We start from the raw sequence: 22,813 nt of genomic DNA, 5'->3' as shown, positions 1-22,813 counted from the left end.
ATATGGACTTTGAACTGGGAATAATTCCTTGCATTGCAAATAATAATCTAATGGCTTCATTTATCCATAATACGTTGGATATAGCCGTTAATAAATTAGAAAACTGTATACATACAGTTATATATGAATGTAAGGTCTGCTGTGAACAATGTCCCTATCCTCTGGATGGATAATATTGTATCCACCATGTTTCCTTACAATCACACAGTTGAAAATGTTTATTAAATCGTGAGTTTTTTTGTATTCCAAGGTTTGCCCCATACGTCAGAGTTTGTGTATTATAGAAAACTTTATTTCCTAAAGAAAGACTACTAATTGAACATTTTTAGTTTAAGAAAACATGTTATTTTAATTTTCACATCTCTTTTGATCCATAAAATTGAATTAAGCGAAATATATCACGCAAATATCTGTTCAACGGAAACTTAATATTTTTCTTCGGGAGTGAAAATGTATAAACTTACATGTATTATTGTATTTCTGTACATTACGAGTATTTCTTTAAATAATAAAAAGCATAATGAAACGGATAAAACAATTGTTTGGGTAACGCGGCAGTCTATTGTTCCTCTGTAGATATAAGAGTATTCAAACCGGAAGAACTACGCGGTAAAATGTTCTTCAGTAAGTTCTGAATCCGTAAAAGTTGTGAAATAATCTTTAAATTCTGCCAAGAGCCAGTTTCCGAGAAAGTTGGTGAAGTAAGTTTTGAATTATGTATTTCACTTGTATAAAAGATACGATAGCTATACATTCTTGGTTGTGTCAACTCTTTGTATAGATGTAGTTTTGAAAGACAGCTCGTTCATAAATCTATAGCAGCAGAACAATGCACTTTTAATGAGCAATAAATCAATTTAGAGTCCCGTGGAGAATCCAACAGTTGGCATAATATATCTGATTTTACGCCCACCAGACAGAACAGATATACACATTAAAAGGCAAATATGTTTTGTGGCAAGCAATTTCATAGAGAAAACCAAACCCAATTGAGGTAAAGGTACTCTACTAAGGACACTACTTTAAGCGTTTAGTTGTAAACAATTGGTCCTGCGCCAAGAACAAACTTCCTAAATGAGATTCTTTCTAGATCTTATTGCTTCACAAATCACATCAGTTTGTTCTGGCAAAATTTTTATCCTATACTAACTGTTATCTGGATCGTATGAATAAACTAGACCATTTAGAGTTTAGCTCCAGTTTCATCTACTTCTTAGTGCAGCATCTGGAACCTGACGCTGTCAGACTTGACTCTTGATATCTAGAGTCATGATCGTCTGAAGATATCCGTAAAAGCGTCGGTGACCAAGAAACTAAAAATGAAATCTTCACAATGTCTTCATATCAGAGACGCCTAGAATAACTATGGTGTGATCTACGTTAAGAGGTATTTTCATTGTCTCACCAGATGCACAACTGAGTGCACTACGATGTCCTAGACACGATATCTTAGCAGGGTGGAGCAACCGAGTTTTCTATTTAAAACGTAGCTATGATGGAAAGAGTGATTTAATTTGAATGTTGAGTTTAGCTCAGTTCACATTCCTGTTAGTGCAGCGACTGCAGTATGGAGCACAAATGTGATCACGTGGTGTCTCAGAGGTGTGACTGACAAATATCACATTATGCTAACGCGGCATATAACAAATGTGATCTAACACTTCGGTGTGAAAGTCACAGGTATAAATGCATACAAAGAAAATCTCTTCTGCAGGAAGGGTCTTCATTGCAACAGCTTTTTACCATTCCATCAAAAACATTATTACATGATAAAAAATGCCTCTTTAGTAATTTTTTAAGACTATACTAAAATAAAGCAAATAATTTTAAAATGTCCAAATCTGTCATAAATCCATATTTGAAAATGGCGGCCGACCTTTAATATTTTAACAACGCAAATGTAATAAGCATAAATATAAGGTAAATGTCTAGTTTAAAGTTTGCTGTAAAATTAATACTTTCTGAGACACCAATGGTGGCTTGATTGAGTTTGATCGTCCTTTACTTATTGACAATATGTATGCCTTTTAGCTCAGGTGTGATGTTATTGCATTAACTTAAACATGATTTTTATTAGTGATAAAAATGTAAGGTCACAAAAGTAAACTAGTATAATATACACTGCAGACCATTCTATGTGCATTTCGTAATCGTTCGGTCCAGAACTAAACAATAATTTAATTTAAAGTTTCATAACCACATCTTCAAGATAGTAGGCTAGAATTTTCGTGATATGGTACAGAACCAGGGGTACCGTGACAGTGTATATCTGTACGTTCGCTGTCCAAGACTAGTTTACAGCAATTACGTGCAATCCTTCGAATTATTGTATCGGAAGCTAATACACATCTTACACAATGTGAAAACTTTATTGCTTATTAATATTTAGCAGAGTGCATCCATTGAATACAATTTGTCGTTTTTAATGCCCGGCTCTCAATAACTTAATAATAGAATACAATATAGTTTACTGTTGTTGCAACAAAATACCAGTCACAAATCTATACAATAACACACGAACATATTAACCGCCATAAAAATAAAAAAAATTCATTTTAAGTTAAATATCCTAGCATAAGTTTCACAAATGTATGAGTCATATTGTATTAACGCCCAAAAGTCGTAAAAATATTAAGTCGTAGGATCTTTAACGTTACTAATGGGGATTTTTAAAAATCTTAATAAGCAGCTTTAAATTTATGCGACAGTATTTTGATTTATTTTAATTGGTAATAATAGAAATAAGTACTTAAATAACTGTTAAATATCGATAAGTAAATATAAAAAAGAACAAAAACAAGAGTTTAGCGTGTTTATTCAAATTATTGTAGCTTTAAATTTAAATAAAATTCATTGTTTATCAAGATAACACTTCAATCCAAGCAAAGCTCCCGTTTTCTTCCCTGATTTGCTTTCATTTCCTTTGTTTCTGTTCTTTGCATGCGGAGTTCACATCTTAATTAAAAACATAATACTATACGTGTACTACTGAATAAGTATACCGTAATGTTATATTTAATGAATATCATGATTTAATGTATCTTAGTACACCACAACATTTCATGTTCCTTTAGAGAGGTGATAGCCATTTCCGTATTTTTTCAGCAAAAGAACATTTAATGTTCGAATAGTTTCTAGATTTATGTTATTTTACATTTAAAAAATATGCCTATTTTTACAAAACCGCTCACTTATACAAATTTTAATAATATCTTAAATATCCAAGACCAAAAATAATGAAATAGAGTGTTTAAAGTTTAGTATTTAACACATGAGAACAACTCAATGTCGTTTTCATAGCGTTCTTCTCAGCGTCATGTGGTAGACCTCACATAATACTAAGGAATGTTGAGATTAGCTCCATTTCATATTACACTTAGTGCAGAGTGTGAAATCTGACTCTGCCTCAGACTTGACTCTTGGAATCCGGAATACTCGTACGGCTGAAGATATACAAATAAAGACGTTAAAAACGAGCTCTTTGCATCGTTTCCGACCTAACCTACAAAAGAGTTCTGTCTGGTTTACACAGAAGCCAACCAGTGTAATCTAGATCTCATTGTATCATCGTGTAATCTTCATCTAGATTACACTGGTTGGCTGCTGGGTAAATCAGGCAGAACTTTGTAGTCTAGGTGTCTATGATGATGAAATGAAAAGGGTTTTTTTAACACCTTTTATTTGGATCTCTTCAAACGTAAGTGGACTCAGGACTCAAGTATCTAACAGTGTCAAATTTTGCACTACGCTAAATTCAATACCCACTTGGTAGATTTGTTTCTTTATGGTCACGAATCACATATTAACATATGATTAACATAGTAACACATCATAGTCACGATTAACATATGATTGAAGTATAAGGATTCCGGAGTATACCTTTTGCCTGAGGTATACGTTTGTTGCCGCTACATTGGAGTAGGTGGTTGAATGATTATATCCACTGAATTTACAAACTATTTCAATAATTTATGTATTTTTAAACAGTTTTGGAAAGTTTTTATAGAATTATAGACTCTTAAAATATTACAGCTGTGATTGTGTGACGCCATCTCAGGTTGCTGTTGGTAAAGCCTCGGCTCCCTAAACTATTGTATGCTTTGACCTCAAGGCAGATTGGACACATGATTTTAAGGTATTCTACTGGTTAGGAGTTACTTCCCAATGCGAGGATTGTACAATGGGGATCACAAAAGTTACGTATGAACTTAACTTTGTTTGTACGTATTTGTCCTAAAGCCGAGTCGTATTATTAATACATTTTCATTCAACAGGATAACTTATTTATTTTCAAACATGAATAATAATTTCTGCTTTATAATCGTTGGTAAAATAGTATTAGTCAATTGAAAAATGATATACACAGAAACGAATCCGTTTTTAGTTGATGTTCTAGCTAGGATATCCTAAAACGGTTTTTAGGAAGGTGTGGGAATTTCATGTCTACAAGTTAACGAACAGGTTCTTCATGATTTAATACGCGTAATAATGATAGATAATTATTGAACAGTGCAGCGAAATTTTGAAAAATTGTGAACAAATTAATAAATATATAAAACAATATTTTTATAAAATTAACTTCGAGAGAATAAATTATTTTGCTGTATTTCAGATCACTATATTATAGTTTTTATTATGAAATATTTGCGTTTGTTTCCGCAACAAATAAAATATGTCTCTTTTAAAACTTTTATGTGGTAAGAATATATTAATTATTTATTATTGACTTTGCCCTTCACGGAATGATATATCTGACCACATATGTTTTGACAACTTTGACCTTAAGCGGGAGGACCAAATATAAGTATTTTTGCAAATCCTACATTTTGTTGAGGACGCATGATCCATAGCCAATCTGGTCTATAAATGCCTACATAACCATTTCCTATTGATTAATATGACATTTCAACCTGGTAACCCATTAGCGAGATATGGTAATAGAAATATCATATTAATTTAAACGATATGATCAATTAGCAACACTGCAGCTGAAAGTCTGTAAAGTAATACCATCGTAATTTAATGTACTACAAATCTTTCTTCAAACAGAGTTGGCATGAAAAACTGTTTTCTACCGACAAACCTTGAATGAAATCGCTATAAGGATTACAAGAAACTTGTACTCGCCATGATGAAGCTATAATTTTAAAATAAATTTCAAATTCTCAGTAAACTTTCGATCCGTAATTACGTCACTAGTCATAGTAACTGCCGTATTTAGACAATTTACATACTACTAGAGTAAAAGTTTGCTTCTATTCTGCAATAATTGAATCTAACAAATTTATTTACAATTCGTCACTATATGAACCCTGTATTCCAACTTGGGAATAATATGAATTATTGAAACCTTTTCAATGTTCACTTCAGTGTAATTTCAACACAGCCTTTGAAAAAACTAAAATACAATGCAATACACGAATATTTTATATAAAGTTTATTTAATTTGATGTCCCGTCAAAATATTGTTGAAGTTATTATATTATATTGTGTTTCAAATACTATTTAAATCATTCCTAGAACAATGAACAGAAGCTATGAAATAGGTTTAACAATCTTAATTTAAATCCTAATTTTAATAAAACTACATTTACAGATTAAGAAAAATAATTGTTAATACCTTCTCGTATTGTCATCAACAAAAATATTTAGGACATCAGTTATCAATGGTAATTTGGGACTACAGGTGGATGGTAATTTGACTAGAGATTTTACTAACGTCAACGTTTTCCTGTTCACACCGCTCATTGCTTACATAGTCATCTTCTTGAAATATATTTCTGCTTTGGTGTGGAGAGCCATCTCAGTCAACAGTGCCATCTTCAGCATCGCTAGAGTCCCCATCACCAGCAACAGATCTCGCGAACTTCTTGGTCGTAGGCATCACTCCACCAACTTCGACTACAATAGTCCTTTGGCAAGATTTGCCCGATCGGGTAATCAAACTGTCTGTGGATGTGATATCTTCTGGGACAATATCCATTGTAACCATCGGCATGCTTTAACTGTGTTTTCCTCTTCCAACAATTATTTTTTTCTCTCTTAGGACAAGAAGCTTATAAATTGTACTTAGCCCTATAAGAACCTTAGCGCTGCTTCCGGAGTTACAGGCTATTCAGGATGGGTAATGTTAGGAAGTAGGGGCCGCCTCCTATCGAGATCCATGACGAAGAATTAAGGCACTAATCTCAAAGTCATGTCCCCGGAAGAAGTAAAGGCCAGCTCTGAACCAGCCTCTCCCGTCAAAGCAGGCAGGGGGTGGCATACCCTTTTTGAGGCTAGCAAGAACCTAGGGAACGAACCCCACCATCTCAAACAGTCATCTCCCGCAGTATATTAGACCTATAAAATTATCTTTGCACCCGAGAATCTTGATATTAGCTGTTAGTGATGTGCTGCTCCTGGATATCCATAAGGTTGCCCAGGTTTAAGTGACACATCGGTGTTTGCTGTGCCCAGTGATATTTATGTTAGTTAATCACTTATGTTTCAATATTCATGTTAAAAATGTATTGTTCAAGTTTGAGTTGTATTGTTGTTAATATTATTTTTATATCAATACTGTTGTACAAAGTATACATATTGAATCGCCATTGCATGCCCTCCTACAACATGCATCATAACTCAGTTAGCGTATATATTACTTACTTACTAAATTTAAAACTTTTATTTTATTTTATTTTATTTTACTTAGTTACTTTTTAAATTAATATTTGAATAAGTATTTATGTTTACTAATATGTGCACATTTATTGGCATGTAAAATTGTAATAATAACTGCTTACGTTGGAAATAAATAAATGTAGACCAAAACTGTCAATAATAATAATTGAAGACAAGGACGGAGCCAGCAAGGGGTCTCAGGGGTTCGGACCCTCCTCCCCCCAATTTTTAATTTCTTCAATTACTTTTTTAGCAAACGATTGGTATTATTTAAATAATTCAGTATTACTGACATTTACTTCTGAAAGATCGTTCTCAACAAAGGAATGGGTCCATAACTTTTTAAGAAACAAAATGGGGGTCTTTCTCTCTGTCCTCTACGGAAAAATATCAGATGTCTGGACCCCCTTCCAATATCTTTTTCCTGGCTACGTTCTTCGCTGAATGAGCGGAGCTTTATCGCGATTGGCTCATTTATTGCACTTATACGAAACTTTTATTTGATAATGATTTATTTATATGCAGTTTTTATTGTATATGTAATAGAATGAATGTAGGTTCATTTCATAACAATTTAAATCCATGAGCAGACGCTGATAATACGTGACCCTGTGTAAACCTACGACAATGTTAACATCATTCGTAATTGGTGGTGGTCTGTATTGAAATTGTGGGGCTAGGAGTTTCTGGAAACTCCCGAATCACTTAAAGAAACTATTCAAAATCTATCTTCTGTAGCACCAACCTTGTACTGTATCGACTCTTCCTGTTATTCTGGTTGATAAAATCCTCGCACAGGCCATTGGCCCATGAGGACGGGCGGAAGAAGGCTTAAAAGGAGAATAGCCTCTCCTCTCTTAAACAAAAAACCAAAATTTGAATGATTATTTTGTTCAGGGATGCCTTTGCTAAAATGGGAGTACCTGTACATTATTTAAAACCTGTTTTGGAATTAATTGTTGTAATAAAAATCTTGATTCTCTATCACTTGGTTACTTTATTAACTTATATGTCTTGACTAAATTTAAGTTTCCTTATAACTCTGACCATTATTATTTTTGTATACAGAATTTGTTTTTATAGTGTATTATACTGTAAGTTGACTTTTTCGTAAATTTAGAACATGTCAGCGATATGAAAAAGATTTATTTATTGGTTATGTTTTGCCTAAGTATAGCTTTTGTCTCATATGGGTGGAAGTTATTCCACTTGAGAAGTGGTACTCGACCATTTGTTAAATGAAAGTATCAGAACGTGAATTGTGTTGAGGAAATCATTCACCATCGGAAAAATGAAAATATCAGGAAGTTTATCATAGTTAAGGAAAGACATTCGAATATTTTTCAAGTGAAAATACATCATTAGAAAGTGTATTCTTGTTTGGGAAGTGCATTTAACCATGTGTCAAGTGAATATGCGTAAGTGAGAATAATGATACACCAGCCCACAAATGTTCACCATACGAATGAGTTCTAACTGTCTATTATACAACATTGTGGAAATTTAATCTAAAAGCCAGGAGTTTTAAGCGTAACGTATGTAATCCACGGATTCTCGTATTACACTCAGGTTTTCCAGATGGTTATGGGGGTTTGACCCCAAAAAGTTCACTTCTGGCTTGTTTATACCTTCCAGTTGAACCTACACTGCGCACAGCAGAAACCGATTTGTCTCTTAAATCTGAACAAATCTTATTGGTTATTAACCATTACTAACCGCAGATGTCAAGATTCTTTTGTCCAAGGGTAGTTCGATAGCCCTAGTCTACTGCGGGAGATGACTGTAGGAGTTGATTGGGTTCCCTAAGAGTCAAAGGTTTTTGCTAGCCTAGACATCTTGCCACCACTGCCTGCTTTGACTAGTGAGGCTGGTTCAGAGGTGGCTTCCTATTCTTCCGAGTGAAACATGACTGAGATTAGTGCCCTAAATCTTCATCATGGATCTCGGTAGGAGGTGGCCCCATCCAGAATATCCTGCCACTCCTGAAGCAGCGCAAGGTCCTTTTAGGACTCTCTAAGCTACTTGCCCTAAGAGAACAATAATGTTATGGAAATTTAGTCTAAAAGCTAGCAAGTTTAAGCGTAAAGTATTTAATCCACGGATTCTCGTATGACACTCAGGTGGTGATGGGTGGTGGACGAAGACATTGGTTGCCGAGGGCGGCGAGGGACCCGGAGACTCTGACGGAGGAGGGGCGACGTCTGGACGGCAGGAACCTGATAGACGAGTGGATCCGAGACAAGAGAAAGAAAGGGTTGAAGGCAGAGTACATATGGAACAAGGGTCAAATGGACGCTGTAGATGCTGCAACTACCGATCATCTCCTAGGTAACTACAAATATATTCGTAATACATAAATATCTAATATGTAACTGTACAATATAAATAATAATCTAACTTTAAGATTATATTATAATCAAGTAATAAATTTATTGGTATAATTTTAAAGTAATAATATTTCTATCTGATCTTATTAAATACAAATGTTTATCTCAAATAAAATGTTAGACAACACATAAAAGTGATTTTTGTAATATTGGTTTTTGGCTTTATGATATTTAATCAAGCATTTACTTGTTTTTTTTTTTACTGTTATAAATACTCTTACTATTTAAATTGTTTACTGTGCGATGAGAGGATTAATATAATATTATTTCACTTCCTTTTACCGTTTACCGTTATAAATACTTCTGTGTAAATCGATGTAAATTTAAAACTGCAATAGACTCAAAATGTGGGAAATCTTCAACATTTGCCACTGATCAAAATGTAAAGCTCACTCATTAAAGAATTCGCAACAATTTTCCATAAATATTTAACAACCAAATCTGTCTTCTAAACAAGTCCAAGCCCGTTTACACTCGTACTGGTAGCATAGCTCACTATGTTCTATCACTTTCACTGTGATGAATAACAAATACAGTGCATGTTTTTAAAGTATGATGAAAATACATATTTATATTCTTTTATTTTGTATGCTCAATGCGTGTTTATTATAATCATGTATTCAATATTAATAAGCTTTTCAACACTTATTTTGGATGTAGTATATTCCTATTCCTAAGTAAAACGTGCTTGGAATGTTGAATGTTATGATTCAAAAGTGTATACTTATGAAAGGATAAAAGATTGTTATGGGTATAATTTTCAATTCAATTGAATCTAAAATCACGTTTTTTTACTTAGTACCCGTCGCAGAAGAAATTACTTACATTTTCATATAAAAGTTACATTATTGTTTAATATTGATTTTTTTTCCTAATAATATTGAGTTTATCTGGATCTGTGAGAAAGTCCTGTTCCACGTTAAGATAGTTTAACCAGAAGGGGTAATTTCGCACAGTACTGAAATCCACTAGAGAAAGTGTAGCCATAAAACACCTAGTTTACACTTTCGTAGAAACCAGAAAAGAAATGGAAATTCAGCAGCACAGTGAGTTTCGTTAAATTCTGTTATTAGCAATTCTTTTACTCTTACTCCCGAGAAGTGCAGTAAATAATGTATTTTAGGTACTGTACACGCTCAATGTGCTGGAAATAAGTACTGCCAAAGATGTTAAGTTCATTGTGGGATATTCTGTTATTGAGATGAACGCTTTATGTTCTCAAGATAAGCATGACTTAAGTTTCATCTTTCTAATCGGAATAGGAATAGGGAGGAATAGAATTTGAGAAAAACTTTTCAAGGTCATTTGTATTTGGATACTGTGGCAATATCATATACGTGAATACACTGTACCTATAATGTCCGTTTTTATGCTGGCGTTATAAATATTAAAAAGCATTAGAGTAAGGACCGAACCCTAGTAAACCCATTGTAAAGCTGCCCGAAACCACTTTCCTCTCTCCACAATAAATCAGAACCAAGCGGTCACTCAGCATAGAAATAAAACGGGAGAGTATGAATGATGCCAGTTATCTAGTGTAACTTTCCCAGAACTATACACAGAACTATACACTACGTACTACTGACATATTGGTGGACATGGACGATGAGCACGCGGTGGGGACAGGACGGGAACTAACAGTACGTATTATAAAAATACATTTTGATACAATTGCTGATAAGAAGGGTTAACACACTTTCACTAACAACCGATGCATAATCAAGTAATAATTACTGCAGGGGCAAAGTATTGGATCTGTTTGCCAAGATAGCGGATGACAATGATAACAGACTTGTCTAAAAAGGAATTAAACATATTGTTATTACTATTGTTAAAATACATAGAAATTTTCGTATGTTTGTATTCTATTTCCGGTAGTATTTATTTAATTTATTGTAATTTTTCTGTCATGTCCTCACTGTTGTTGTTCTTATTGCGTTATTGTTATTGTTTTGCATAAATATATTTATTGTTATTTATATTGTTGACGATATGTCAGTCTTTTTTTTTTGTTGCAGTAGTAATCTTTACTAGCCACTATTTTAATTGTTATTTTAAGCCCATCTTGTGCCATAGACTTTAAATAGAGACAATAAATAAAATAATAATAAAATAATTTAAACACATACAAATTTATTTAGATTGTATTACTTTTTACATTGTGTATTGGACTCTGCTGGCAAGTTGTGTAACTTAGCAGAACCATTAATGTACAAATTATATATACATAAATCCAAGCAATATCGTAATATTTACAAACATCCACAATGGAAATTCATAACAGAAGAACAACTACTTGAGATGATCAGCTATTGTAATTTATAAAACACGTCTTAAAGTTGTATTTTAGGTGAGTGGTCTATGGCCTACCGGGCTACTTAACAACATCTTGTATAAATGTATGCAAGTGCAGTAGCGTTTCCAGCTCGAATCGTAACTCAGAGAGTTTGAAAGTTCTTTTATTTATTTTTATTTAGAACGCATTATTAATCAACTATTATCTCAGTTACAGATTAAAAAAATATAATATTTCACGTTTCAGTAATGTGTTTGTTAAATTCAATCGGTAACATGAAAGTTTTTTATCATTATATGTAACATTCGCAACCCTTGACAGTTTTACAACACAGTTTTAAGTACGGTATGCTCAAAAATACTTTGGCTTAGCTAGCAGAATAATAGATTTGCCAAAATCAGTATGTCAATCATTAGATTACACTGTAGATCCTTCTTGTTTTTGAAATAATTAATCAGTTTAAAATCAAACACTATAATAATTAAATATTAAGTTTGGGAGTCCTTTTAAAAAGAAAAAAAAAACATGATCAGTCCTCCAAACAGTTAAAACACAGTGGATAAATATTGTATTGAAAGCAAAAAGGTTCACGGAAATAAAATTTAATTATTGTAATTTTTATTTTAAATTAACGAATAATTAAAAATACAATAAGCAAGAATCATGTACATTGTAATGACATGGCTGATATACAGATTTACAAACCTATCATTCCATTAGCTAGTCCAGTATGTTTGACTATATCTTACTAAAACTCCCGTGTTACTGAGTAAATTTAACAAACACATTACTGAAACGTGACATATTATTGATAAAAACTCTAATTGAGATAATAATCGAGTAATAATGCGATATAAATAAAAATAAATGCAAGGACTTTCAAACTCTCTGAGTTTGTATTGACGTTTTTGTAATTCTATATGAATTGTACAAATAAAGTATATTGTCTATTGTCTATTGTTACGATTCGAGCTGGAAACGCTACTGAAATTGTATACATTTATACAAGTTATTAAGTAGCCCGGTAGGTTGAAGACCACTCACCTAAAATACCACTTTAACACGTGTTTTATAGTACAATAGCTGGTCATCTAAAGTAGTTTGTACATGCATTTCCATTGTGGATGTATGTAAATATTACGATATCGCTTGGATAAATGATCTTCTAGTCATGATTTAAGACACCATCCTTACTCTCCCGTTTTACGACGAACTCGTAAGAGTATAGCAAGTTGTGCCTAAAAATAGCAAGTATACTCTTATACCTGTAAGTTGACACTGATATAAGTAGCTCAAAATGATGTCACTGCATAGAACCAGGCCCACAACACAACACATGCCACTCGCTCTTGGGAATGTAAGAGACTGATGATAAAATCAATACCTATACTTATTGTGGTATAGCGACACGTCATCTGAAACAAAACAGAATAAAAAGTCTAGGGGACTTTTGGCCTCATTTTTATATTCTGGATGTCAAGTCATGTTGTGTTTTTTCATTGTTTTGGCTGAGGTTTGTTTGATTTTTATAATTTGTATACTTCCCTACACATTGTATTATTGATGACCGAAGTGACCTAACTACTACAGCAGTTTTACTTTGCTAATTTTACGTATTAAGCCACAATTAGCTTACGTTTAAAAAAAGATTTGTTTAAATTTAATACTTTTTATTCTGTTATTGAATCCAGTTGGATCTAAATATAACTTCCTTAATTTCTGAAACATATATTCAGAACTTCGATTTTATATTAGTTATAAAAATTATTTCCTACTTTTTAATTCCTAGTAGAATTTAATAAGCTCAGGAAATGGTTGAAGGAGCTTATTAAAAATAACTAGAGCTTACTTAAAAAATATTATTTAAATCAATTTTTTTATGTTGTTTTGTTACAGGCCTCTTTTCTTATTCACATCTGGAGTTTGAGGCAGACCGACAGTTGGGACCTTCAGGTGACCCTTCCCTTGTAGAGATGGTCATCAAAACTCTCAGCATTCTACTCAGAAACCCGCAGGGATTCTTCCTTTTCATAGAAAGTAGGATCATGTGAAACAATATAACTATTGTTTATATATTATATTATATATCACCTAAGTTTTCCATTTCAAACCACGTCGCACAATTTTCAACGCAATTAAAATCTTAGAAAATTGTTCAGCCTCGCTGTAGAGTTATTGACGAAAAGTAGTTATGCCGGTAATACATATCCACTCATCAAAGTGAGTTGAACGAAGCGGAACTGTATATAAAATGTTTGATGCTTTATCAACCAACTATATTCAACTTATCTGTAGAAGCGAATATATATATATATATATATATATATATATATATATATATATATATATATATTACTGTCTTGATCTTCATGTTGGTTGAGAATGTATTTCCGCAAATACTGCAAAACATTCCAAGATTTAATTGACTTAACAATTTTTTGACGTAGTTTGCACAGAATAACTTCGCGTAATCTTTAGAAATAAGGTTAAACCCAATGCTAATAATACATTTTAAAAAGTAGGAGGAAAATGGTTGTCCCAACGAATGACATTGAACTGACGTTTCCCTGAATGAGGAATGATTTAAAACGTAATTGAATCTCACAAAGTTGTGTCGGTAAATAACGAATTCGGTTGCCCCCTCTCTCGCCGTAACGCGATATAAGTATGTTATTGTTGAAAGTCAAAAATTCACTTCAGTTATTGCTTTTAGTTAAACTAAGATCCCGTTTCTTCTAATTCAATTCATTCTGTCAACAATCTTTGCTATATAAATTTCATAGTTAGTAATTTCATAAGTTAAACACAAAATGCTACTTCAATGCTGTAAATTTATTAGTAACAAGAAAAATATTTATGTACGTTATTATTAAAAGCCATTCTCACTGTAGTATAGAATTCAATAACACTTTTTAAAAATTAGTTCTTAATTTATAACCTCGGATTTTTCAAGGAAATAATCAACACTGTATGAACAACAAAATGGTGTTCATCTTATTTTAAAGAACATTTCAGTAACAATATATTAAAGTAATATGTTAATTAATTAATCTTTCTGGAGAATACTTTGGAGCACTCCATAAAGGAAAGATTAATTCCACAATATAATTTAAACAAATTAGGTAACCTTACAACAGGATGAATCTGTTAAGAAATGAACAGATAGTGAGATATATGAACAGGTTGGACCAGATACATTCCTGTCCCACAGCGGTAAGCATACGTGTAGTCAATAGCAACTGTGATACATAAAACTGTAGCTTAACGCAAAAAAGTGCACTTTATATCAGTTTTAGATTACATTATTCCATCTTACAAAATTGACAGCTTTAGAGACAAGTGAGACAAAGCTGCAGATCTAACCAGAATGTATGCCAACTTCCAACCTTATAAATACAATTCATAAAATTAAGAGTGTATTTCAATAGAGGAAATAAAAGGAAATAACATTATTATACATATTTCCCCGGGTCCGAGTCTTGACATACGCATATTACATACATAACATAATGACATAGTGTTTTAAAAAATCCTTTATTAAGTTTATTTTTAATGGGAAACCTAAAGATTATCCACCAAAGATTAACTTATTTCGAAAAGGTTCTTAATGAAACAAAATTCACCAATCTGCTTTATTAGTACAGTTACGGTCATATTTCCATGTGGCTTCAATAATTCATTAAATTCCTATAAATCATTAAAAATACACTTGGGGAGCCGACGCACATGTTTTGTGACGTCAGTCTTTCTGTGGTCTACTGCCCAATTGATGAGCAAGCTGTCTGATTTAAAATTTGCATCACGGAGGGTTCACTTATGGCTGGTTTATACCTCCCAGTTGAACTTACACTGGGTAAGGAATGGTCTATGTGTCACTTAGATCTGGGCAACCATACAGATGTCCGGGAGCGGTACAACACTGACCGCAAATGTCAAAATATTGGGGTGCAAGGGTAGATCGATAGATATAGTCTAGTATATAGGATAGCTGTTGGTCGGTGGGGTGTACCACTAAGTGTTAGAGGCAGTTGCTAACCTAGACAAAAGATCGTGCCACCCCTGCCTGATTTGACTGGAGAGCCTGCTATAGAGCTGGCCTCCCCTTCTTCTAAGGAGACATGACTGAGATTAATGCCTAAAATCCTTCCTCATGGATATCGATAGGAGGCTGCCCCTACCCCCAACCTTACCCATCTACATCCAGAATATCCTGTCACTCCGGAAGCAGCGGAGTGACAGGATATTTAGGACTAAGTGAATTTCTCCACTTCTTTTAGTAAGAAGGAAAAAGACCATTCTCATACTAGACTTCCAGTCGTCCAGTACCTTAACAAGGAATATATTCCCATCCACTAACGCCTGGATTTGGTATTGGGATGCGTGTGATAGCAGACATAAGCCCTTGATTCTAAATTCAACCGAAATAGCGAGTAGTACGTGACTCCCTCGGAGAGAGTGGACTTTGCTGAACAAGGTTTCGTACTAATGTAGACAGGAGTGGGTCTCGGAAATTTAGGTTGGGCTCCTGCAACTTTGGAGTCGAAACCCAGACGGTGCATCATGAAGTTGAAGCGGGTCCGACCCCTCTCCACACGCCACGTGGAGAAGCAGTACGGTGCATCATGAAGTTGAAGCGGGTCCGACCCCTCTCCACACGCCACGTGGAGAAGCAGTACGGTGCATCATGAAGTTGAAGCGGGTCCGACCTCTCTCCACACGCCACGTGGAGAAGCAGTACGGTGCATCATGAAGTTGAAGCGGGTCCGACCTCTCTCCACACGCCACGTGGAGAAGCAGTACGGTGCATCATGAAGTTGAAGCGGGTCCGACCTCTCTCCACACGCCACGTGGAGAAGCAGTACGGTGCATCATGAAGTTGAAGCGGGTCCGACCCCTCTCCACACGCCACGTGGAGAAGCAGTACGGTGCATCATGAAGTTGAAGCGGGTCCGATCCCCTCTCCACACGGCACGTGGAGAAGCAGTACGGTGCATCATGAAGTTGAAGCGGGTCCGACCCCTCTCCACACGCCACGTGGAGAAGCGGTACGGTGCATCATGAAGTTGAAGCGGGTCCGACCCCTCTCCACACGCCACGTGGAGAAGCGGTACGGTGCATCATGAAGTTGAAGCGGGTCCGACCCCTCTCCACACGCCACGTGGAGAAGCAGTACGGTGCATCATGAAGTTGAAGCGGGTCCGACCCCTCTCCACACGCCACGTGGAGAAGCAGTACGGTGCATCATGAAGTTGAAGCGGGTCCGACCCCTCTCCACACGCCACGTGGAGAAGCAGTACGGTGCATCATGAAGTTGAAGCGGGTCCGACCCCTCTCCACACGCCACGTGGAGAAGCAGTAGACGGATACCAGGGCTGGATTTGTAGTTAAAAAGTTACAAACCTTGTTCACTGGGATCTGTTTTATTTATTCTGTAACTCAAGCTTTATTTCTTTATCAGTAATTTATTCTTTTTTTACAAGTTTCCATTTTAGTTCGTAATTGAAAACAAACTATATATATTTGATAAAGGTTATTGATATAAACATTTCATACTTCTGATTGCATCGCACTGTATTATTGCGCGGTTTATTACTATATGCCCTCGTGACATTATGTCTGGACGTACATGAAAAAAGTCCTTTGTTTGAAGGTTATTTTTGACGATGGAAGGATTGTGAAGGAAACAGGATTTTTCCGGACATTTGCCATCGTTCAGTGCAAAAGTATTGTAATTAAATAAATTTATAGGGTAAAATAATTAAATTCCAAGACTCTCCTTGTGAGTATCTGTAAATTAATGTAATAACAGTTTTTCTCATAGAAAACACGTGTAAGCTTGACTTTAATGATGTCACTGATGCATTCCTTAATATTAAAGCTAGGCGAAACAAAATTTGAAAACTTGAGTTTGAAATTTTTGAAACGTTTCACTATGAATTAATTGAGTTTAATTTTTTTCAGTTGACAATAAACAATTTTATCATTGAATAGTATTTGATTTCTTAATTTCCTTATGTTTACTAATAACCTAACCTAAGTCAAGGCTAGGATTCACTTAGAAAGGAAACCTATTTTTTTGTTTACGTTTAAAGGCTAAGTGGTTTTAAATTGAGTAAAAAAATCATTTCTAAATGGGAACGGCGAAATGCTTTGGCCTCATTGGCAATCCTTGTTTATACATATAAGAAAATTTCAGGCACATAATTTAGGTTGTATAATCATTTCATCATTGTCATATCATTTTAAATAATAAATACCCTTCTATGCAACAAATCAAAACTAGCTCACGAGAGAATAGTAATTTTTACTCTATATCTAGTTTGTCCCGGTTTTTGGACTTTTTGTAGAACAGATTACTTTATTGTTTGGGTTTTTACTCCTTTTCATATTGTCGACATAGGGTAGATCTTAGATCTTCACGACCAGAACACCTTTGCTGTATTGAGTATACATTAATAGAACTAAGAGTATCGTGTATGTACTATCTATACCACATATAAATAAGAAGATAGCACTGCGATTACTAATTATAATATCTAATCAAATACTGCCTAAGCTTTGGGATAGAAGCTGACTAATTCCAGCTTCGGTTAAAGTCTGCAGAGTGGAAGAATTAATTAATTGCCAGGGCTCTGGTACCACGAGGATTATCGCATACAATAAACTGTAATGCCGTACTACGGTGAGATGGTGGGAACATTAAGGCTGAATAGCAAGACTTAAATCGTCCACTCCGTAATGTGTACGAGGTACTTGTGGAAAGATACAGGTCCTTCCGACCAACAGAAGATTAATGTTCGAGTAGTCTACATCTTTTATTGCACGGATACAGGAAAGGTTTCGTGTCGTCTACGGTATTTGCACGCAGCAAGTGGGAACAATATCTTATTTACCGTTACCAAAGGGGTGTGGTCTCTTTGGTACTTACTTGTGTGACCTATCACCCGAAATTTCATAAAACATTAAACATTTTCGTGAGAAGTCTTATTGACTTTTCTTTTATGAAGCGTAGATGTGTCCAACTATCTCGTGTATATATGACGTTAACGACACGGGATATTGTGGGAGCTAGTGTTTAAAATAAAGGAGACCTCATTTTTCCCGTATTCTTGACAGAATTTGCATCGGTTTATCCGGAATACTGGTGAATTGTGTGTAGTAACCATGTTAGTTCAAGGTGTGTAAATGAAACCCCTTTTTAGTCCTGTTATTTCAGGGGGAAAAATATCATGAAAACCGTTAAATTATACTACAAAGTCAAGAGGAAAGTTTAAAATTTCTCAAAAAATTATACTCGTTCGTGTTGCTATACTTTTGGTGTTACGCTTTTTAAACAGAACCTTTTTTTATTCCTATTTACAACATAACAGTGATCGAAATATTACAAAACCTTTTTATCTGTAAGTACTGTATGTTTTTATAAAAAAATACTAAATATTGAGTTTTATTATTTTTCGTCTTATTTTAAAAATAATTGTAGAAATGTTAATATTTAATGAGTATTTTGAAAATGAGAAAATATGGATAGTTACCCAGAGTATGGCAATGTTTAATGAATAAATAATTTGAGGTTAAAATTTAAAACAATATACTGACTATTAAATAATATTCTGAGGCTTGCAAATATTTTTATATATTCTGAAGTAATATGGTTTATTTTGTTGTATTTTAATATACTATAATATGCATTTAAAGGCTAAGCCATTTTAATATTATTTAATATACTGGATTTCACTTATATTTAGTTTCATGAAATCAACAAACTATAAAATAATGTTGTAATTAATACCATCAAAGCTATAAAACTGTATTTATAAGAGTTCAGTAAGTAATAATTAATCTATACATAATTGGTAATTGATGTTGAGAAATTCCGCAAACTTCCGTTAACTTCTCAGAACACGGTTTGATGTGATTGGGAGGAAAATTACGGCTGACCTAGAAAGAAAACGATTTCTTATTATCGTTTAATGTAGATCGTTACCGATTTAGATCGTAATCTAGATACTATCACTAATGCTGTCTTGTCGTTTGAGACAGAGCTCTCGTTGAGGGAACAGTGTAGCATCTCATTAAAAGAAGGTCAATTTGAAATCTGTAACTGGATGCAGTAGTAGCAGTTTCATCTTCCATGCTCCTTTACACAATCACATACTCTGCATAGCATATTCAGGTTTGCACTATTGTGAGTTTTCCAGTTAGATTCTCGTGGTTAACTTTTGCTTTTGGTACGTACAGGCTGATGTGAATTGATTAGTGTTTTAACTCGCTACTTAATGAAGTGCTCTTGAGTTACACGTGTCGGAGGAACTACACTAATAGACTAGCAGAATACAATCCGCGGAGTGGCTTCGTTTAGTTAAAGCTACAATAACGGAACACAGAAAACAAGTTTTACAGTTCACAATAAACTTTGCCACAAGGTGAACGATTTCTATCCAAATTCTTTTACTGAAAAACACATTAATGCTCATAGGAACCATACACAATTATTGCAAACTCTGTTTCAGAACTCATAAACGTAAGTATAGCATTCTCTGTGTACCTGAGTATGTGGGATCTTATACATCCGTGTGACCGGAGGAGTCGGGTTACTAGTTAATAAAACTAAGAAGCTTTAGTTTTGCATCGAAAATAGTGTGCAAGAAGATTTGTTATCTAATTTGCTATCTTTTCTCAACAATTTTCCTATACTTCCAAAGAGGAAGTAAACACTTAGGTGCTGCTTTTAAACGACAGTCTCCTTAACGATACTTACTAACTTGATATTTGATAATCTGTCCAGGCGGCAAGATAGACCACGCCCACCACTACAACAACCCTTACCGTGCCCTGGAGGAGACTCTCATGCTGGACGCTGCCCTCCTCGCCGTGCTCTCCATGGTGGACCAGTCTCAGACTCTAGTGGTTGTCACCTCGGACCACTCCCACGTCATGAGCTTGGGGGGCATTTCCACCCCCAGGGGGAATCCTATACTTGGCAAGTTCTTTATATAGTTTATCTACGGTTTCTCTGGTGTTTTCAAAGAACATTAATGGAATTATTATTTCACATGCATCATGGAGATACATGTCGTATTGTTTCTATCCAATTTTTAAATCCACTTCAAAATAATATGTGTCTCCAGCCTCCGCGAAAAAAGACATTGAAACATTAGTAAATGTCTAAAACTACAATTTAATTATATCTAATTTTTAAGTATATATATATATATATATATATATATATATTATTTTTGATCTGTATAAATTAGCCACGGGAATAATGACATCATAGATAATAGTGAAGATGGCATGTAATGAAATAAATCAATTTATTTTCCACAATAAAAACAAAAAACATACTACATTACTTAAACTTGAACAAATACACTACCACTATATCGAGTAGCGTGGCAGCGTTACAAACAAAAATATAAGTAAATAACAATCTCTCTGTAACACTGAAAATAAACCATTGGCTGTGTCGTTTGCTACTCATTTATCACGCAAGGAACAAATAAAAAGTATTTTTAAGCTACAAAAAAGGACCGTACTTACATAATTGTAACCAATTATTTTACTATACATTAAATATTTCAAAAATCAAAGTACTTACAATTGAAACTTACATACAAAAATTATACACAAACATCCATACCTGTATGTAATTACTTTATATATCCATCTACACACGCTATCACACACACTCAAAACAATTGGTTGGTGTTCAATTTTTACATACATCCTAGTTTAATTGGTTAACTTAATATTTCATATAAGACATTTACATTATTAAACCAGAAGAGACATTTTTGAACTTCTATGAGAAAACGTACCACACTTTTTTATGCTCAGTGGCAACTAATTAAACAAAATTTTATTAACATAATTAAAAGCTTTTTTTATAATTTTAATAGTAAGTTTTGGCATTTTAAAAGGTTTCTAATCAATTAAACCCAAATTATTCGTAACTGTATTGCCAATCCTAATATAAAAAACTCTAAAAACTTTAAAAATAAATAAACTGTGTACTGGAAGTATATTTATATGACAGTACAATGGAAAAGAACTTCCACTCCTTCTCCTAGACATAATAACTCTCAGAAAGTAACGATGTATTGTTCTCATTTTACTATCATTGTATTTGTACGTTCCACCCAAATATTGCACAGGATACTTGTATTCTAAAATACACTAGAGCCAAATAAGGCTTCCTTAATACTTCAGAGCTGCAGACGTTTTTTTTTTGTGGAATCTGTGAATCATGGGTTTCAATTTCTTGTTTATATCTAATATATGTTTGTCCCAAGCAAGTTTTTCATCCAATGATTCTATATAATGATACTTATAAATTATTCGTATCGTTACAATCGTGACATTTAAGAAGCGAAGGGGGTCGAATGGTTTGAAGTCGATATTAACAAATTTGGTTTCAATAACATTTATTTTTATTTCGTTAATTTTACACGAATTAGACAAAATGTATAAATTTTTTGCAATTTGATCCCACTAACAACAACAGGTATTGTAAAAATAAAATAATGGTAAATAATCCGCAAAGGCACTTGCCTAACCTTCGAAAGTTGATTCTAACAAATCATCTATAAAAACCAAGAACAGCGTTGCAATGATAGCAGAACATTGTGATACTTCGGATTTGATTGCGAAGGGTTCATTTGACGACTTTCCAGTTCACACTCTCTGTTTCACATTGGTTAGGAATTTCCTATACCAATCAAGAGCCACATTTCGCTCTCCACCGCCTATAGATTTTTCCAAAGTCTTGCATGATGAAATAAATCAAACGCCTTCCTAATATATATATTACACAAATTAAAATCGGTACTGAAAACCAAAGCGGGCTGATTTCTACTAAAAGTAAACATAAAGTTAATACAAATGTTTCATTGTCCTTTACAAAGATTTCTTATTAAGGTCAGCAAAGGCGAGACATCTTTTGAAGAAAACATTCCACTCTAACTCCTATTTCCAACTCATCCAGAATCGAACAGGACATACAGTACGGAATACACCTATAAAATTGTAACATAAAACACACGTTCTCACAGTGAATATATGATCCTTTGCAGAATAATTATGCGACTTGCCTATATCGCATATGTTTGAATGAGAGATGGGTCTAGGACTGTTCATGGAACAGCGCTTTATGGCATTCTTATCCATTACCAACATTTAAATAATAATATCCCTTATTTAAGAATTCCTTAAACAATTATCAAAATTAATAATATTGCGACGGACATTTTGGTCTAGAAAATCTATTAGGAATAATAAATATTCTGGATGTAACATAATTTCTCTCTCTCTCTCTCCCTCCAAAAAAAACGCCATCAGGTCCCTTTTAATTCTCTTCCTGTCTTTGTATTTCCTGGTCATTTTCGTCCTAGATGAAATGTACGAGAGTATTCTCGTACTTCGTGCTGCGTGGTTCAGATATGTCTCAGACTTTTACCAAACTTCTATT

General features: G+C 34.0%; 1 protein-coding gene across 1 annotated transcript in view; it reads left to right on the top strand.

Annotated features, from left to right (window-relative positions):
- The window catches only part of LOC124369681 (alkaline phosphatase-like), a 77,383-nt gene that overhangs the window by 27,991 nt on the left and 26,579 nt on the right, over positions 1-22,813 (top strand). The window contains exons 3-5 of the mRNA XM_046827734.1: positions 8,784-8,991; positions 13,243-13,383; positions 20,132-20,326. Coding sequence (XP_046683690.1) covers positions 8,784-8,991; positions 13,243-13,383; positions 20,132-20,326 — 544 coding nt within the window. The remainder of the gene's footprint in view (positions 1-8,783; positions 8,992-13,242; positions 13,384-20,131; positions 20,327-22,813) is intronic.

The sequence above is a fragment of the Homalodisca vitripennis genome, chromosome X (genome assembly GCF_021130785.1).
Source record: "Homalodisca vitripennis isolate AUS2020 chromosome X, UT_GWSS_2.1, whole genome shotgun sequence".
NCBI lineage: Eukaryota > Metazoa > Arthropoda > Insecta > Hemiptera > Cicadellidae > Homalodisca > Homalodisca vitripennis.
This window is presented reverse-complemented; position numbering and strand designations above follow the sequence as displayed.